This window comes from Anas platyrhynchos, chromosome 26, assembly GCF_047663525.1.
Source record: "Anas platyrhynchos isolate ZD024472 breed Pekin duck chromosome 26, IASCAAS_PekinDuck_T2T, whole genome shotgun sequence".
Classification (NCBI taxonomy): Eukaryota; Metazoa; Chordata; class Aves; order Anseriformes; family Anatidae; genus Anas; species Anas platyrhynchos.
In genome coordinates, this window is record NC_092612.1 from 1,415,649 (window position 1) to 1,433,619 (window position 17,971).

At 62.6% G+C, this 17,971-nt stretch overlaps 1 protein-coding gene across 1 annotated transcript; it reads right to left on the reverse strand.

Annotated features, from left to right (window-relative positions):
- Positions 1–233: 233 nt before the first annotated feature.
- On the reverse strand, positions 234–16,894 carry LMNA (lamin A/C). Its single transcript, XM_005021706.4, has 12 exons — positions 16,250–16,894; positions 5,075–5,231; positions 4,806–4,931; positions 4,455–4,625; positions 4,196–4,321; positions 3,864–4,084; positions 3,568–3,769; positions 3,351–3,458; positions 3,137–3,256; positions 2,563–2,652; positions 1,717–1,974; positions 234–1,562 (listed from the first exon to the last, which is right to left on the reverse strand). Exons 1-12 carry the CDS (start codon positions 16,597–16,599, stop codon positions 1,530–1,532), a joined length of 1,962 nt encoding a protein of 653 aa, XP_005021763.4. The 5' UTR covers positions 16,600–16,894; the 3' UTR covers positions 234–1,529.
- Between the last annotated feature and the right edge of the window lie 1,077 nt (positions 16,895–17,971).

Sequence of the window (17,971 nt, forward strand, 5' to 3'; positions counted from 1 at the left end):
CCTGGCACGGCCCCCCCCGGGTCGGGGGGAGCAAATTGCAGCCCCCTCCATCCCCACATCAGGGGAGCATCTGTCCCCAGAGTCCCTGGGGGAGGCAACCCCTGATCCCGCAGCCTCTTGAACCTCAATCCCCTGGCTCTGCAGTGGGAGGAGGGCTCCTGGCTGTCCCCCCCCCACAGCATCACACCCCGGACCCCCCCATTTCCTGACGGCAATGACAACAGCACACAGGGTGGGAAGGATTCTGCTGTATTGATTTCAGAAGGCGATACAGGCACGGGTACAGAAGCTTGGCAAGCACAGGTCCGAACGCGGGGTGGCTCCTGCTGGGGGCCTGAACCTGCCCCACGGCCACGCTGGAGGCAGAGGGGCCGGGGGCTGCCCCCCCCCCCCCAGCGGGGCAACACGTGGAAATCTCTGCTGGTAGCTGGCTGGAGCCTTGCGGGGAGGGGAGCTGCCTGTGCCAGACCCCGAAATCCCCCTCCCCAAAAAAGCCCAGCCCGAGCATCCTTGGCCTCATCCTGCCCTGGAACGGGCGCCCGAACTCCTGCACCGGAGGAGAGCCAGGCTGGACACGGCAGGATTGAAGCCCATGGGGCACGGGGCCGGATCCAGCCCCCAGGAGCCCCCCCAGGAGTGGGGGCCGCTGCCCCCTCAGCCGAATCTGCCAGGAGCAGGGCACAGCTTGGCCATCGGGGACCCACCTCGGGGCTACGTTGGTGGCAAGGCTCCTGGCTAAGGCACAGCTCGGCTGCTGAGAAACCCTTGGGGGGGGTGGAAACGGTGCCCGGGTGGGGGGTCGGCAAGGTGGCAATGCCCAATGCGAGCCAGGACGCTGCCCACAAGCTGCCGGGAGCCCCCTGAGATGTTGCAGCGGAAAAATAACCAAAAAAAAAAAAAAAAAAAAAAAAAGGGAAAGTGTGGGGGAAATTTGGATACGGATTAAAAAAAAAATAAAGGGGGGGGGATTACAAAGGCTCTGGGCTCTGCTGGAGCCAGCAGCCCTCCAAGGCACGTGCCCAGGAGTGTAGTGGGGTCACTGCGGCAGCGCTGGTGTGGGTGGCCCAGCCCCTGCCCCAGCACCTCTGAGCTCCGGTCCAGCCACCGCGCGCAGCGCCCGGCACAGACCCGGGCTGGCTTCGCTTGTCTTAGTCCTATATAAAAAGCTTTGGCAAAAAAAGGCATCAGCTAGAGAGCTATTAAACTACGATCTCTTCCTGCATTGCTGTTCGGTAAACACGATTCGTCGGTGTCTTTGGCTGAAGTTTTAAAAAAAGTTGTGAAGCTGAAAAGCTTTTTCTTTTTTTATAGAAATAGATTTTTTTTTCTTTACAAAAAAAAAAAAAAGCATCTTTTAGCATTTTTAATATATATATATATAAAATTCCTGCTATAGAAAACAAAAATTTCAACCTTGGTTTTGATATCTTCTTTTTTTTTTTTTTAAAGGAAAAAAAAAAAAAAACTTTTGCTTTGGGAATCAAACTAGCTCGAGATGGCCAGGAAAACACAGGAATGGTGCCACGGAGTTACATGATGCTGCAGTTTTGCGGGGCCTGAGCCTGGGAGGAAGTGGAAAGAAGAAAAGAAACGAAACCACGGCGTCACCCTCCGCTCGCTACGGCCGCCCAGGCGACGCCAGGCGGCGGCATCCAAGCGGCACCGCGGGGATGCCGCGATGCCCTCGGCACCCTCGGCACCCGTTACCCCACTGACCTGCCGGCGAGGGCTGGAGCTGCCCAGGATGTAGGACCTGGTCACCAGGTTTTCCCCGAGGCCGCTGCCACCTCCGGAGCCTCCGAGGCTGCGGTAGCTGCGGGTGACGGTCACGCTGGAGGAGGAGCCCGAGGACATGGAGCTGAGGCCGGCGTTCTGCGAGCCCGACTTGTCGGCTGGCTGACCGCAGCTGCTGCACACCACCGTGCGCGAGCGCAGGTTGTACTCGCCGGGGTCCCCGGAGTCACCACAGCTGCCCTGGATGGGGAGGAATGGAGAAAAAAAAACAGCCCTGAGTGAGAAAAAATGGTCCTGAGCGCCCGCCCGAGTGCCTGCTGCCTCAAGCATCCCACCCCGATGCAGCGGCACCACCGTTTGGTGCCAGGCTTTCAAATAATCCCCCCAAAATCCCAAATCATTGGGTTTGGGTCTGGCGCACGGCACAGGGTGGGTGCTGCCCCCCACCACGCTGCTGCTCGCAGCCCCAGGCTCTCCGCGTGCCGCAGGAGGTGTTTCCACCACGCTTGCCCTGTGCTCAGAGCGTCCTCTTCCTCACTGCCTGGCACAGCCCCCGCTGACGGCTTTCCAAAAGGAAATTTGTTCTTGGAAAGGACTCGGGGCCCAGCAGAGCTCGGTCCTCGGGGGCACCTGGGTTCTGCATCCAGGGATAATCGATGCTGGGCTTGGCAGGGCTCTTCCCATCCAGAGCAATTCCCAGGCAGTGCATCCAGAAGCCTCCAGCAGTTGTTTTTTTTATCGAGGAAGGACAGAGGCACCCCCCACCTCAACCAGGTCCGAGCCGGGCTGCCCCAAAACCCCCCCACGAGAAACGAGCGTGGCTCTCACGTGGTGGTGGCGGTGGCCGGTTTCGTCATCCTCGTCGTCGTCTTCGTTGTTGATGATCACGGTGCGGACCAGCTTCCGCATGGCCACCTCCTGGAGCGGGGAGAATCCCAAAATTATTAGGGTTGGAGAAACCCTCCAAGCTCACCTGGTCCAACATCCCCCTACCACCAATGTCACCACTGAACCCTGTCCCCAAACACCGCGTCCAACCTCTCCTTGAGCCCCCCCAGGGACGGTGACCCCACCACCTCCCCGGACAACCCATCCCAAATCCTGGCTGCTCTTCCTGAGCAGAAATATCTCCTCATTTCCAAACTGACCCCCCCCGGCACAACTTGAGGCCATTCCCTCTGGTCCTAGCACTGGTTATCTGCGAGAAGAGGCCGCCCCCCAGCTCCCCACCCCTTCCTTTTGGGTAGTTGGAGAGAGCAACGAGGTCTCCCCTTCTAAAGAGCTCATAGCCATCCACTGCAGCACCCCACCACATTTCAGGGACCATCGTAGAGCAGCTCGGGTTGGAAGGGACCCCAAAAACGATCTGTTTGTGTCTCCCCCCCCCCCCCAAGGCTCTCACCTCCCCGTTGGAGTTGATGAGGGCAGTGCGCAGGCTGTCCCCGCAGCCCCAGCTGCTCTGGTTCTTCCACACCATGTCGGTGGGGGGGCTGTGGGTCGCCCCGGCCCCCGAGGCCCAGATCTGGGGAGAAAAGCACGGAGAAAACGAAGGGCTCAGGACCCTGGGGCTGTGGGTTGCCCCCCACCCCACCCAGGAGCCGTCAGGAGAGACTCACCGTGACCATCTGGCCAGCCTTCAAGGTGAACCTTGGGGGGAAGCGGTAGGTGATGACGGGGTCGTCCCCGTTCTGCCTCTTGATCTGCCAGTTCCCTATCGCCTGGTCCTGCGACAGCAAAAACAACAACCTTGAGACCCCGCCGCCTCCTCCCCACCCTGAGGGGCTGAGATAAAATGCTGGTGAAGAGCCTGGACCCTCCTGGAGGCGAACCCACCTCGTTGGATTTGTTCTTCAGGCGGACGAAGCGGCCCTCCAGGTCCACCTCCTCCACACCGATGCGGCCGCTTGTCCGGGCATGGTGGGAGAAGCTGGTCCGGCTCTCGCTGTCCTCCAGCTTCCTCTTCTTGGACGAGCTTGAGCCGGAGAAGTGGATCCCGTGTCCTTTGTGCGAGGACGGGCTGGGGGACAGCCTCAACCTGGGCAGGAAAAAAGGAGAAGGATCCCGTGAGGATGCGAGGGTTGGGACCTGCGCCCTACCTGGGGGCACCCGGGGGAGCGATTCCCACCCACCTCTCCTCCTCGCCCTCCAGCAGCTTGCGGTAGGCGTTGATCTCCATGTCCAGAGCCAGTTTGATGTCCAGCAGCTCCTGGTACTCGTCCAGCTGCTGCTGCATGCGTGCTCGCATCTCGGCCATCTCCCGGTCCTTGTCGGAGAGCAGGCGCCGGTTGGTCTCGCGCTCCCGGGACAGGGCATCCTCCAGATCATGCAGCTTTGCCTCCTTGGCAGCCAACTGAGCAGGGAGAGAAGGTCAGGGCGGCCACCACGCCTGGGGTCATCCACGCGAGGGGACCAGCCCGGGGTGGGGGGACAAGCTGGGGGAGCCCCTCGGTCCCCAACTCACCTGCTTCTGCAGGTGGCTGACTTCGGAGGAGAGGCTGTCGATGCGGATGCGGACTTGCTGCAGCTCTTCGTGGGCAGCTCCTGCGATGTTGCTGTTCCTCTCGGCAGACTGCTTGGCGTTCTCCAGCTGGACGGGGGCACAAGGAGGTTAGAGCCCCCCGGTCCCCTCCATCCACCGGCGCCCCGGGAGGCGGAGGAAAAGCCACGGAGCAAAACCTTAGCGTGGGGCAGGGTTGGGAAGGGGCACGGCCGCTGCTCACCTTCGCGCTGTAGGTCTTCTCCAGTTCTTCCTTGTACTGCTTGATCTGGTTCTCGTGCTGTCTCCGCAGGTCCTGCAGGGCCTCGGACAGCTTGCTCTCAAATTCCTGCTGCCTCCCGTTGTCGATCTCCACCAGCCGGGTCTCGTGGCGGCGTTTGGTCTCCCGCAGCTCCTGGGGACGGGGCAGGAGACACGGAGTCAGCTGGGGGTGGCACCAGCTCGGGGAGAGGGGCTGGAGATGCGGCGTGCGGGGCTTGCCCCGAGCACGCTGCCTGGATCAGCCTTCTGCAGGGAGGCACCGGCAGGGAATTCGCCCTGCACACACCCCAGGGCAGCTCTGCCTGCTTCTCACCTCGCTGTAGATGTTCTTCTGGAACTCGAGCTCTTCCTTCAGCGTCTGCAGCCGGTTCTCGGCATCCACCCGGCGCAGCATCTCGTCCTGCAGCTGCTTCTTAGCCTCGTTGCAGGCGCTTTCCAGCTGTGGAAAGAGAGGGATCGTCACTGCTTGCTCCCGGGGCCAGCCTGGCTTGGCCTCCAGCTCCTCCACCCCACAGCCCCAGCACACAGGGGACGGCATCAGGGGTCCCCAAGGGGGACAGGGACGGATCCACCACTGCTCACCTTGGCCACCTGTGCCCTCAGGTCCCTCACTTCAGCCTCCAGGTTCCTCTTCTCGCTCAGGGCGGTGGAGAGCGCAGCCTCCTTGGAGTTGAGCAGCGCCTCCAGGTCCTTGAGGCGCGCCTGGGCGGACAGCAGGTCCCCTTCCTTCTTGGCATTGCTGCGAGGCACCGAAAAAAGAGTTTTTGAGGAGGGGGGGGGACCACCCTGCAGCTGCGCCCCTCCGCTCGCCCCCCAGCATCACCGCAGGGTTGAGGCTGGAGCGCGCCCTGCGCGCACCCGCTAGGGGTCACTGCGAGCCCGGCTCAGCCGCCGGTGCCGTGGAGGGGGGGCACCAGCCGTGTCCCCCCCTTTTTTCCCCTTAACTCCAAGCCCTCTGACAGCAAGGTCAAGGCCGGCTCTCGCAGGCAGCAGGCGCAACGCTGCGGAGCCGGGGAACCTGAGCCGAGCCAAGCGCAAGGCAGCCCGGCGCTATTTTGGTCGGGTCTATAAAAAGAAAAAGTTCAGGGCTTTTGCTGCAGCATGGAGGCACTGGGGGGGTGTTGACACCACCAAGTTTGCACCCCCAGCTCCTGACAGCAGAGCCCCCGCTGCCCACCAAGTGGGGTGCTCGAGGGATGGAGCCAACCGCGGTGGCCCCACGGTGGGCGAGCAACGGCCACGTGCTGGCGAGCTCCTCCGGACATTCCTGGGGCAACGAGCGTGCACCCACGCCGTTAGATCATGGGTAAAGTTAGACACGGCGCTGAGCCTGCCCCAGCTGCAGGATCTGGCCCGGGCAGGACGGGAATCACCAAAAACCAGGCACTGGGGAGCCGTTCGCCTCCCTGCGCAGCGGGGCGAGCAGGGACCGGTGACCCCGACACCTCTCAGCCAAGGTGGATTTTCCTGCGTGGATTTTTTCTGTTCCACCAGGACATCATTTGGAGACTTTTACACCTCTCAAAGCCCGGCCACACTCGAGCAGCCCCACAAGCCAGCCCAGCTCCCCATTTTGTGGCTCGGTTTGCCAGGGCCGGCCGCCCAAGCGCTGTGCCGGGGGGGGGTTCTGCCTGCGCACCACCACGCTCCTTCCATGCCAGTGACTCATAGGAGAAAAATGCCATCTGGGAGCCGAGCCCGAGCCTCCTCGGCTGAGCACAAACACCCCTGGAGGCTGAGCTTTCCCAGCTGGCAGCAGCTCGCCCTCGCAGCCAGCGTGGCTGGCTCGCTGGCCACCGCTGGCACGGTTTAATCCTGCTTCCCCTGATCGAGTTAATCGCTGCTTAACTCCGCGGAGAGCTCTGCCTTCGTTTTTTTTTTTGCATCTGGAGCTCTTTGCTCTTCCTTTGAGGGACCGATTCAGGCACTGCTTGGGCTGCTCGGGTGCATGTCCTGCAGCCTACAGCTCTTCAGGGGACACCACCGGCACCATCAATGATTAAAAGAGGGAGGGGAGGATGCCAAGTGGATGGTCACATTCCTGTCTGCACAATGATTAACAGGTTTGCGCTCTCAAGGGACCAGGAGGGCCGCAGGGCTCAGGGGAGGACCTGTTGGTGCCTGGAGAGCCCCGAGGTAAATCCCAGAAGACCCAAGAACAAACCACTTGTCCTGAAAACCTCCCCCCATCATCCAGGGTGAGGCTGGAGAGGAGCGGAGAGGGGAGCTCGGAGCCCAGTCTGGCCCACATGAGGCTCTGGGGGACCTGAGCATCTCCCCAAAACTCCGGCACCTCTGGGTGAGCTCCCCCCTGGACCCAGCTCACCCCTGCTCCAGCCCAGCCAGGATTTGGGGTTTCCCTTGCCCCCCCATGGTTGCTGCCTCCCGACGGGTCCTATTTCCCCTCCAGCCTCTTGGCTCCAGCTGACGGGGGGCTAAAAATAAGAACGCTTACGGCAGCTGCGCCGCTCCCGCCTCCCTAAACAGGGAGACAAGAGGGGATGGAGGGGGCTGTCGGTCTCCCTATCCTGCCCGCGGCAGCCTGAAGGATCCCAAATTCTCCACCGGGCAGAAGGGAAGAGTGGGTGCACCCCGAAGGGCCCCCCCCATGCCCGGAGAGCCAAGCCAGTGAAAAACAAGCAGCATTTATCAAAGCCCAGGGTGGAAAGATGCAACGGAGGCAGCAAATCCTCGAGAAACAAATGTCTCGGGAGAAAAAGATGGAGGGAGAAGGGGGCCTCAAGACGGTTTTATTTTTAGCCTTTAAAAGCAGGAAGGAGGAAAAAAAAAAAAAAAAAGAAAAAAAGAAAATTGCAGCCGAGCTGCCAGAAAATGCAAACATTAATGGAAAGTTGGATCTGCTCTGCCTGTGCTTAACGCAGACACGGGGAAGAGCCCGGCCTCGGAGCGGGCTGTGGCTGAAGGGGCCCCAGGGTGCGTGGTCCCCGTGCCCAGGCACAGCTCTGCCTCTTTTCCCCCCAAATCCCAGCCCAGCGGCTCCGGGCTCCCCTCTAGAAAGTTTGAGAGATTTTGGAGCCGTTGGGGGCTCACGGGAGGAGGCAACCAAACGGCTTTGGGCACGTGCGCCGGGCTGGGTGGCGAGCCAAAAACCCCGCTAAGCCCACGTCGGGAAACACCCTCCGGTTTCCCCCGGCCCAGCCAAATCACACCGAGACGTTTCAGAAGCTCCCACGGACCCAGCAGCTCCTGCTCGGCTGCTGGAAGGAGCCCAGCACAGTGGGAGAAGCGGGCGTTCCCCCGCCTCCGAATCGCAGGCGCCCCACCCTGGGGACCTCGCGGGTTTGTGCTGGCTCCTGCCACCCGTTTCTCGATCCCCTGCACATCTGCAAAGCCCCTGGGGAATTCGGTTTCTCGCCTCGCCACGAGGCTGGGGGGCACGCCGTGCCAGGAAAGGCTTACGTTGTACTGATGGGTTTGGGAAACTGAGGCACGGAGCAGCGCGGGGTGCCCAGGGAGCTTGGTGAAGGATCTGGTTAATGGGAGGACCCGGAAAAAATGCTCTGCCCCCGTCTTGGGTTTGCTGCTGTGCACGGTGCTGCCTCTGGCATCGAGGATCTGTTCCTCATCCCAGGGATCCACACCCACCCCAGGGATCTGTCCCCATCCCAAGGATCTGCCCCTGCCCCAAGGATCTGTTCCCCACCCCAGGGATTTGTCTCTATCCCAGGGATCTGTACCCACCCCACAGATCTTCCCCCATCTCAGGGATCTGTCCCCATCCCAGGGATCTGTTCCCATCCCAGGGATCTGTCCCCACCCCAAGGATCTGTTCCCCACCCCAGGAATCTGTCCCCACTCCAGGGATCTGCCTCCACACCACGGATCTGCCCCCACCCCAGGGATCTGTCCCCACCCCAGGGATCCGCACCCATCCCAGGGATCCGTCCCCACCCCAGGGATCTGCCCCCATCCCAGGGAGCTGTCCCCATCCCAGGCATTTGTCCCCATCCCAGGGACTTGTCCCCATCCCAGGGATCTGTCCCCACCCCAGGGATCTGCCCCCCATCCCGGGGGGCTGGCAGGCACTGCGGGAGGAGATGTGGGGCTGGGAGAACCTCGGCAGTGGGGCACTGGGAATGCGGCCGAGCCGCTTCTCCCAGCTCCTGACTCATCGGCGCTCGGCGGGGCCTTGGCCAAATCACCAGGATAAACAGGGGCTGGTCTCCTAGCAGGGAGCTGTAAATAGCCAGCGCGACGTATAGGGAGGACCAACATCTGCACACAGCCAGCATCCTGTTAGGGACCAGACCCCGGTGCCAAACGGCAGCCGGGGGATCCCGGTGCCGGCAGCGTTCGAGGTTGTATGGAAACGGCCCCCGCCCGCCGGCACCCGCGGTGCCAAAATCCCTTCCCGGGGCCAGGGCTGGTGCCAACCACGCTGCACGGCCCCGGCACGCTCGTCCCCTGTGGCCAAAGGGCTCGGCTGCACGTGGACAGAGCAAACAGCTCATGAGAGCTGGGGTTCCCCGGCCCCAAATTGGGATTTGGTCCTCTGGGGACCGCAGGAGTGGGCTTCGCAGGGATGCCAAGGCAGCTCGCCACTGGCACAGGGGGGAAGTCGTGGCCATTTCAGGCTCCCAAAATCTTGGTCATCCCCGTCCCACCTCAAATCCCATCCCCAGGAGCCTTGCTGGGAGCCCTGGGCACACAAAACCCTGCACAACGGGACCGGAGCCCAGCCAGGATTTGTGGCCATCAGCCACAAACCCCCTGCGCCCACACCCCTCTCCATGCAGCCTCGCCTCTCACAACAGGGGAAAAAGCAATTTGTGTCCCTTGGCGCTCTGAAACGTCGATACAACTGACCACAGCGGGGGCTGGAGGGTTTCTTCCCCCTCCCTTGCTATTTAAAAAGGGGGGGAAACAAGCTGGCAAAGCATCAAGCTCACTGAAAAGCCCGGCGCAACCCGTGCCGCTTGGGAGCCCCGGTGTCACTCGTTCCCTTTCCCGTCTGCCTGCGCCAGTGCCGATGACTCACCCCAGCCCTTGCCGGCGGCACGAAATGGAAATCCCAAGTCACCGAGCGCCGACGTTGCTGTTTGGGCTGAGCCCCCCCCTAGTAACAGAAGGGCTCGTGGTTTTGGTGGCAGTGCTGGATAGAAAAGGGGGAGGTTTTGCTGGTACCCCTGAATCGGGACGGGGCCAGGCTCCTCGCTGCCCACCCCGCACGATCGAGGGCCATGGATGAGGTTTGCGGGAGGTGTAAATCCTAAAAACTGCCTGCACAGAGGACGGGCAGGATTTATCCTCCGTGGCCACTCAGCCCTGGGAAAACAGCTTCCAAACGGGTCTGCTGCTGGCTCGCCGCCTGCGAAGCTCCTTCCACTGCTGCTTTAACTACTGCAGGGTGCAGCGAGCTGCAGAAAGAGGATACAAGGGGATGAAAAGAGCTGGGAAAGAGCAAACGAGCATCAGCTGCTGGAAGGCGGCGGAGCTGGGGGGCACACACGGCCCCCCCAGAGCCACCGGTGCTGCCAGTGGCCGCGCCTCGTGCCATCCGGAGACGTGCACGCAAAGCGAGGACAGGATTTCCCTCTCCATTCCTGGCTTTGCCACCAAGCCCTGGGTTATCTGCAGCAAAAAAACTTGTGGTTCCCATCGTAAAAAATGGGAAAACCTTCAAAACCCTGAATATCTCCACTCCTCTGCAAATTGCAGCCAAACGCTGATCCCTTCCCAACTCGCCAGCCATGGCACGCACATGGCGCTGCCCCAACCACCACCGAAAGGATGGAGACGAAGCGAATGTTCCCAGATTTTCCTCTGGGGGCTTGATGATGAGGGTAGGGCTTATAATTGAAGTTAAAAAAAAAGGGAGCTGAGTCACTCCCGTTGAACACATCTGTGGGGTTGGGAGCGCTGGGGGGTGGCAGCTGGCAGTGTGGGGCAGGAGAGGAGCGGGAATGCAAATCCTGGCCCCATGAACCGGGAACTGCGGCCACCATCAGGCAAATTGGGTGGCTGAGCCCCACGGAGCATCAAAAGGAGCAGGACCCCGGAGAGGGCAAGCAGGGAGCGAGCTCGAGCTCTCCTCCCCAGCAGCTCGCCCCATTTTCCATAAATCTGGGTACGCAAAACTGGCGGAGAGCAAAATTTGCTTGAGAAACAATGCAGGGGATTGTTGGGTTCAGCTGCCACCCATCGACCTGGGAACAAAAGGCTTTGCTGTGCGGGCTCCCCGGGCACAGATAAAGGCAGGCGAGGTGTTTACTCTGCCCCAAGGCCAACCACGGGTTTACTCGGAGGCAGCGAGGTCTGGAACTGCCTCGTTTGCCCACTCTGGCAACCGAATCCCTGCCCCTGGCCACGCTGCCACTGCTGGGGAGGGTCCGAAACTGGTGGCACTGGGAAAATGCACCCGGGTGGCAGAGCGCAGGAGATGCTCCCAGCACCTCTGCGGCTGTGCCAGGCTGAAACCTGGCTGTGGCCAGCTCAAGAGCTGCAAATCGCAGAGCCAGACCCCAAGCCCAGCAGCTTTTTGCAGGGGGGGGCAGAGGAACCGAGGCTGGCTGGCACGAAGCGATGCCGCCCGCTTGCCGGGTTTGGGTCTCTGCCCCGCAGCCGGGGGTGCAGGGCACAAGCCAGCCTGCAAAAGCAAGGAGCCAGCTCCCCAGCAGCAAAACCACCGCGAAAAGTCTTGGGTTTGCAAAAAAAAAAAAAAAAAAAGACACCAAAAAAAAAAGATTTCTCCTAGGGCTACAGGGAGAGAGCTGGGGGAGCGAGCCTGGTGTGACGCCCTGCGGGGCCACGTCCCTGCACCCCACAGACCCCGCTGGCAGCGGGGGGACCCCCCCGGCACGTGAGCTGCCGTGGCACCAGGAAGGAAGGGGCAGGCGAGCGTGGTTGATGGAGTGGCCGGGGCCTCCCGAAAAGGCAGAGGAGCCCGGCCCAGCTGCACCCAGCCTCAGCCCCGGGGCTCAGCGTGACTCACGGCCCCGCTCCGCGCCTCCTCCTGCCTCCCAACCCTACAGAGGCCGGGGTTTAAACACCCCCAGAGAGAGCCTGGGCTGTTATCTGGGTGGCTCAGAGCTGGGGCTTTTTAAGAGCGTGGCCAAAGTGCTGTTAAATAACCCCCCCGAAGCGGGGCTGATGTGCTCAGCCCCCATCCAAACCTCGGCGGGGAGCCCCGGGGTGGGCACAGGACGAGGACGTGGAGGTTGGAAGCAGGAGCAAACGGATGGGGTGACCCCACTGTGGGATGCACCCCCCTGGAGACCTGCTGGGGAGCTGCTCGTGGCCTTGATAAAAGAATTTGAAAGCTCCAGGAAAGCCCTCAACCCAACCCTGGCATATCTTGGCACGGATCTGGCCCCGACACCTGCAGTGCCGCACCCCTGTGAAGGGAGGTTTCGGACACGTACCCAAACCGTTGGGGTACTTTGTCCTGCCGACAGTGAACTTTGCAGCCCCGAACGGTGCCAAGAACGTGGCAGAAGGACTGGATAAGCTGAAAGGCCCCGCTCGCAGCACCCACTTGTCCTTGTCGAAAGGAACCGGGACGGCAGCAAACCAAGGCGCAGTCGGGCGCTGACTCAGCAACACCCACAACGGGGGAACCCTGACCCCAGCTGGGTTTTGTGGTGTCTGTGGGGTGGGTTCAGTGTACCTCAAACAATTTTCCACCCCAAGCAGCCTCTCCCAAGTCCCCGTAGCCCTTGGGGACAGCGCAGGGGCTGCAGCTGCCACCGTGGCACAGGGGGGGGAGCGCAGGGCACCCCCAGCAGTTGTTCAGCCTCACACTGGGGCCATTCAGCTCTCGGTTGGAGGGGAGAGGAGCAGGGCAGGTGGGAAGCCAACCCACAACACGCTGGCCTTCGGAAATGTGCCGAATTGATGGGCTTAAGGAAAGCACAGAGGGCAGGGGAGGGGGCTGCAGCCAGGGCTGGGGGCGATTCCCAGCTCCCACCCCCCCCCCAAGCTCCCTGGAGACCCTTCCCATGCCAGCCCTGGCTTTGGATGGGACCCAAGGGAGAGCTCCGGTGGCTTCCTCCTGTCCCGGTTGGCAGCAGCAGGGAAGGAAACTGCAGCTCCCAAGGGGCTCAAATTTAAGCAAAAAAAAAATATACATAAATAAAAAAATAAAAGTAAAAATAAAGGAGCTGGCAGGAGCCCAGCGGCCCCACCCCAACTCCTCTCGCGTGCCTCCGCCGAGCGCAGCTCCAGGAAAAGGCTCGCGCTGCCGCCAGGCTCTGAAATTTCGGCGTTAATGGGATCCAGAGAGCTGGAGTGACGTGAGCGAGGCCGAAAAACACGGCCAGGGCGGGCTGGGACCCGCTGCGCGGGGTGGGCGCTTCCCCGTGCCAAAACCAGCCCCGTTCCTCTGCGATCGCCCCCTCTTCAGCCCCCCGGTTTTGGGGCTGAGAAACGCCGCAAGCGACAGGATTTCCTCCCGTCCTGCTGATCCCTGTTAGGAGGAACAGGCAGGGAGTGGGGCTGCAAAAACGAAAGCGCCGCGGCGATTTCCTCCGCCTGCTGACCGCGCAGGGGGCCGGGAGCGAAGGGGGGGACGGGTGCTTGTGGGGGTGAAAAAATAACCCCCCGGCACCGCTGGGAACACGAGGAGCGTGGCTAAAAGCAAGCAGCAGCCTCGGAGCAGAGCGGGTTTTGATACAGAGCCCCTTGGCCAGGCTGAGGAAAGGTGTAGGGGGGGGGAAAAAACCAGCGCTGGGGAGCTGGAGCCGAGGGGTCGGTGGCAAAGTGTGGGCAGAGGCACCCGGGAGGGGCTGGGGGGGCTTGGGGCAGCCCCAAAGCGGTGGCGCCGCCGGCTCCCTGCAAGGATCGGGGCCGCACAAAGCGGGTTTTGTGTGCTCCAAAAGGGCAGATCCCACTGCTGGCATCTGTGGGGTCAGGGGAAGCAGCCCCCGAGCTGGAGGTTTCTCCCCACGCCAAACGTGCCGGGAGAAAGGAGGCGGCTGCGCGGCACGGGCAGCACCAGCTCACGGGGACGTGGCTGCTTTCCACCTCCACCGGCCTCCGGGGTCACCGGGAAGAACTGGCCGTGGACAAAATCCAGCCCAGCATCGAACGGGGCAAATTCCACCCCTGCCACCCGCAGGGCTGGAACTGGGGGGGGGGCTGCAGGGCTGACCCCAACCCCTTCCATCTCTGCCACCGGGGTTTGGTTGCTCTGCCCTTAGCAAGCTTCCCCCCTCACCAGCTTTGGAAGATGGGAGATTGTTATTAATTATTATTATTATTATTATTTTTCTCCTCATTAAGGCCCGGGATGAGATCTGGGCCCGTGGAGGAAGAGACGCTGCCAAGGCACCGACTTAATCGGGTTAGGGGCTGCAATTCAGGAAGCCATCGCTCATCAGCCGCGCTCCTAACGAGGGCCTGGTTCCTGTTTCGGAGGGAGCTGTCTGCGGCACAGCCACCATCGCCCGTGGGGCTCTGGAAACCTGGGGGCTCCTCTCCCGGGGCACCCAAGGGCCGTATCCGTACCCCCCCTGCACTCCCTGATGGGGGCTTACAAACGGTTTGCACCCCATAAACCAGGGGCTGATGCGCAGGCCCTGCTCCAGAGGGACCCCGTGCCCCACGAGACCCCCAACAGCACAGGTTGGGGACACCGGTGACACCCTAAACATGGTGCTTTTGGCCCAATCCTGGCTCGCCACATGGCTCTGGAAAAAAAAAAAAAAAAAAAAGGGAGTCTCCGGGCATTGCCAGCACCCGTGAGTCACGCACGGGCTGTCCTCGCCGCACCCCACGCCTTACACGCAGCACAAGCGGCCCCATATCGGGCTGGGAGCCGAGAGGGAAGCCCAGATGCTGGGGACACCGGTGCCACCGGACCCCACGGGGCAACCACTGGGACCCCAAATCACGCGCAGCACCCTTGGGTGCCTCTCCGCAGCGCGAGCATCCCTTTGTGTGTGCGCACCCAAGGGCGAGGGGGCTGCTCGCACGCCCTCGCCTCGTGTCCCCCCCCCATCACGGAGCCCCCGCTGACTCAGACCCGCCGGGCACCCTGCCCAGGGCTCGTCTCGCTGCCCCCCCCCGGCCCTGCACAGCCCAGACAACCCCAAGCGAGGGCTGTGGTGGGGCTGTGGGCGCTGATAATGAGGACCGGGGCGCCTGCCCCGCCGGAGATACGCGGCACGGTCCCCGTTAGGATGTGCCGGGTGCCACCGGCGCCCCAAGGCTGACAAAAAAAAAACCCGGGGGATTTTTTTTAGGGTTATGGGGAGAGGCTCTGATGCAGCCAGCATGAGAGGGACAGCACCGGCTTCGCTGCACGGAGCTGTCCCCATCTCATCCGCCGAGACTCGGAGATGACACGGAACAGCGCAACTCCCCCAAAACCGCAACTGCAACCTGTCCTCCGAAAAAAAAACCCAGAGCTGCTCACCAGGAACCCACCCCCCCAGCCTCAGGGGAGTGCTTTCCAGGTGCCTGGGGAGCACGGCCCCACTCAGGACAAAACCAAACATATTTTCGCCGAGCGGCCAGGCAGGCTGAGCACGCCACTCCCAGCCAGGCGGCGTGGGGACGGCCGCACGCCGGGCATTTTTTCCAGGCACAGCCCTCGAGAGATCGCAGCCAAGATAATTCGGGGCTTGCATAAGGCAGCAGAAGCTTTTCCGACAGCTCAGCTCCGCATCTCGGCGGCTCCCAGCCCACGGCTCTGCCCGCCCCGCACGATCCCAAATCCCAGGGACCCCGCAGGCAGGGAGCAGCCCGACGCAGGATGGGTGCAGCCGCCTTATCTTGGGGACGGAGCCGCCGCGGCGCATGGGAAACCGAAAGCTAAATATAAAAAATGCTGCACGGTTGTTCGAGAGGCAGCTGTGGAAGGCTGCGCAGTCACTCCCTTCCCAGTAGGTAGATTATTTATGGCATATTCCGAAGAAGTTAATTTTAGCCTCGTTAGCCTATCGGGCTCAAAAATGAGGTGGCCGGTAAAAGGGGCAAAGGAGCAATCGGGGGAATTGGGATTTCACCTGGCCATCGCCCAACCCAAAACCCTGCCTTGGAGAGGGAAAGGACCCGCGGGGAACCACGGCCACGGTGCCTCCGGGTTTGGGTGCGGGGGCTTGGCGGAGACAGGGGAAAGCCAGGGGCTGGTCCCCATATCTGAGGGGGGGGGACCTACGCTGGGTGCCTGCCACAGCCCCAGGGAGGGGGCAGCAGAAGGCAGGGGGCATTTTCCACGGCAGGGAAGTGGCCGGGGGGGATTTGAGCCTTGAAGCAGACCTGGAGCGTGGCACCAGGCACGCGGGATGTGGGCGCTGTCCCCGTCCCCGTCCCCCCCCCACCAAGCAGGGGACCCCGCCGAGCGGGCACAGCTCGGCACGGGGAGGGTTAAAGGCAAAACAAAACCGGAGCAGGTCCTTCAAGCCGTGCCAAAGACAGCAGAGGAAAATAGGACGAGCAGGCGAGGTCTGTGGGCAGGACGGAGCCAGCTGGCTGGCACCGCTTCCCCGCTTGCGCAGGATCGCGCTTCGGAACAGCTCCAAGATGACGAACGCCCAGGGGGGGCCGCGAGCTCAGCACCCGACCAGCCTCGAAGCAGCCCCAGGACCCCACCACCCTCCAAGGGCATCCCGAGCACCCCGGGGCGAAGATGGCGCTGCGAAACGGAGCGGGAATGCCGGGAGAAATTCCCCTCCTCTCCCGGCCCCCTCGCTCCAGCCGGGTCACGCGTTTCCCCTCTCCGTGCCCGTCCTGGATCTCCCCCTGCCTCTCCCTCCCCGCTCCCCCCCATTCGGTTCAACCCCCCCGGGTGCTCACCGGGCTTTCAGCTCCTTGTGCTCCTCCTGGACTTTGCTGAGCTCCAGCTGCAGCCTCGCTCTCTCCTTGGCCACCGAATCCAAGGTCTTGCGGGCGTCCGCCAGCTCCGACTCGTAGGCGGCTTTGATGCCCGACACCTCGCGGCTCACCACCTCCTCCGACTCGGTGATGCGGAGCCTCAAGCCGGCGTTCTCCAGCTCCAGCGAGCGCACCTTGTCGATGTAGACGGCCAGGCGGTCGTTGAGCTCCTGCAGGTCCTCCTTCTCCTGCAGGCGGGTGATGCGGGTGGGGGACAAGGGGGTCCCCGAAGCCCCGCTGCGGGTGCTCCTCTTCTGCGAAGGCGTCGCCATGGTGCCCGGCGTCGAGGCGAAGGACACGGCACAGGACACGGCACGGGACACGGCACGGGGCCCAACGCCACCCAGCCGGCTGTCTCGGCTGCCCCCGGTCCTCCGAGTGACTTATATCCCAGCTGGGCTGTGCACTGCGAGGAGGAGGAGGAGGAGGAAGAGGAGGAGGGTGGAGTTTTTCGGGGACGGGGTGGAGACAGCCGGCTTGCGTCAGGCCACGGCTTGGCTTGGGAATGGCTGGAAAAGCATCCCTAGGAAAAGCAGCCCCGGGAGAGCAGCCCTGGGGTGGGCAACCCGCAGCAACCCCGTGGCGAGCCCCACACGTCCCCAGCTCACGGCAGCAGCTCCCCAAAACCCGGCTGGGCAGTGCCAGGCTCTTGTTGCACCCCCACTGCTGATGGGGGTCCTGGGGTGCTGCAGGGTCTCGGGGTACCCCTGCTGTGGGACCCCTCAGGCTGCAGCAGACCCTCCAGCACCCCAAAACTGGGCTCTGGAGACCCAAAATCATGGGGGTCCTAGGGCACTGCTGGGGAACTCAAACGCAAGGCAGCAGGTCCCGCAGAACCCCGCTGCCCGGGGGAACCCCCGAGCCCCTCGGCATCGGGGGGACCCCCCTGGAGAAGGGGGTGCAGTGCTTGGTGCTCCCCCAGTTTCCCCAGCACCATTTTGCCCAGTTCCCCCAGCACTAGCTGCACCCCTTTCCTAGCCCCCCTCCCTTAGCCGCAGCCCCCCCTCAGCTTTATCCTTTCCCCCGATTTCCCTGCGCTAGGATTTTAACTTCCCCCAAATTTTGCGCACCAGCTGCGCCCAGCTCCAACCCCATTCTCCCATCACCACCATTCTCCCAGTACCCCCAGTTCCCGGATGCCCCAGTTGCCACCCCCAGTGGAGCCCAGGCTGTGTCCCCCCCCCCCTCGTTGGGGCCGCTCCTTCTGCAGACTTTGTCCCTCCTGCAGGGGACGGGTGCCCTTTGCGCGGCAGCGGGATCGGGCTGGGGGGCAACGTCTGCGCCCCCCCAAAAGGATCTGCGGCCGGCCCAGCCCATCCTGCCCGGCTCGCCATCCAGCCCCGGTCCCTTTCCAAAATCGCCGACGAGCGGCGAAGCCGCGGGCAGGCCGGGAATGACTCACGCAGCAACGGGAGCAACAGAGGCAAACAGGCGCACGCAGCCGCACGCCTGCGCGTGCTCGTTATGAATGATTAATCCGGCGCTGATGAGTCACCGACGGGGAAGGGAAGGGAAGGGGGGGGGGGAGAGAGAACGGGATATTGGGCGGGGGGGGTTGGGGGGGGGGGGAGGACACACACAAGCACAACGAAAATCCAGGGTCAAAATTTCAAAAATCAACAGCCACGCACCAGGATGCTGCTT

Excerpts from the sequence above, each read along its gene's own strand:
- LMNA (XM_005021706.4), bottom strand. The coding sequence starts at position 16,599 with ATGGCGACGCCTTCGCAGAAGAGGAGCACCCGCAGCGGGGCTTCGGGG. Across the intron at positions 3,770-3,863 it reads CTGGAGGGCGAGGAGGAGAG|GTTGAGGCTGTCCCCCAGCC; the intron begins GTGGGTGGGAAT and ends TTTCCTGCCCAG. Across the intron at positions 1,975-2,562 it reads CCGGCCACCGCCACCACCAC|GGCAGCTGTGGTGACTCCGG; the intron begins GTGAGAGCCACG and ends CTCCCCATCCAG.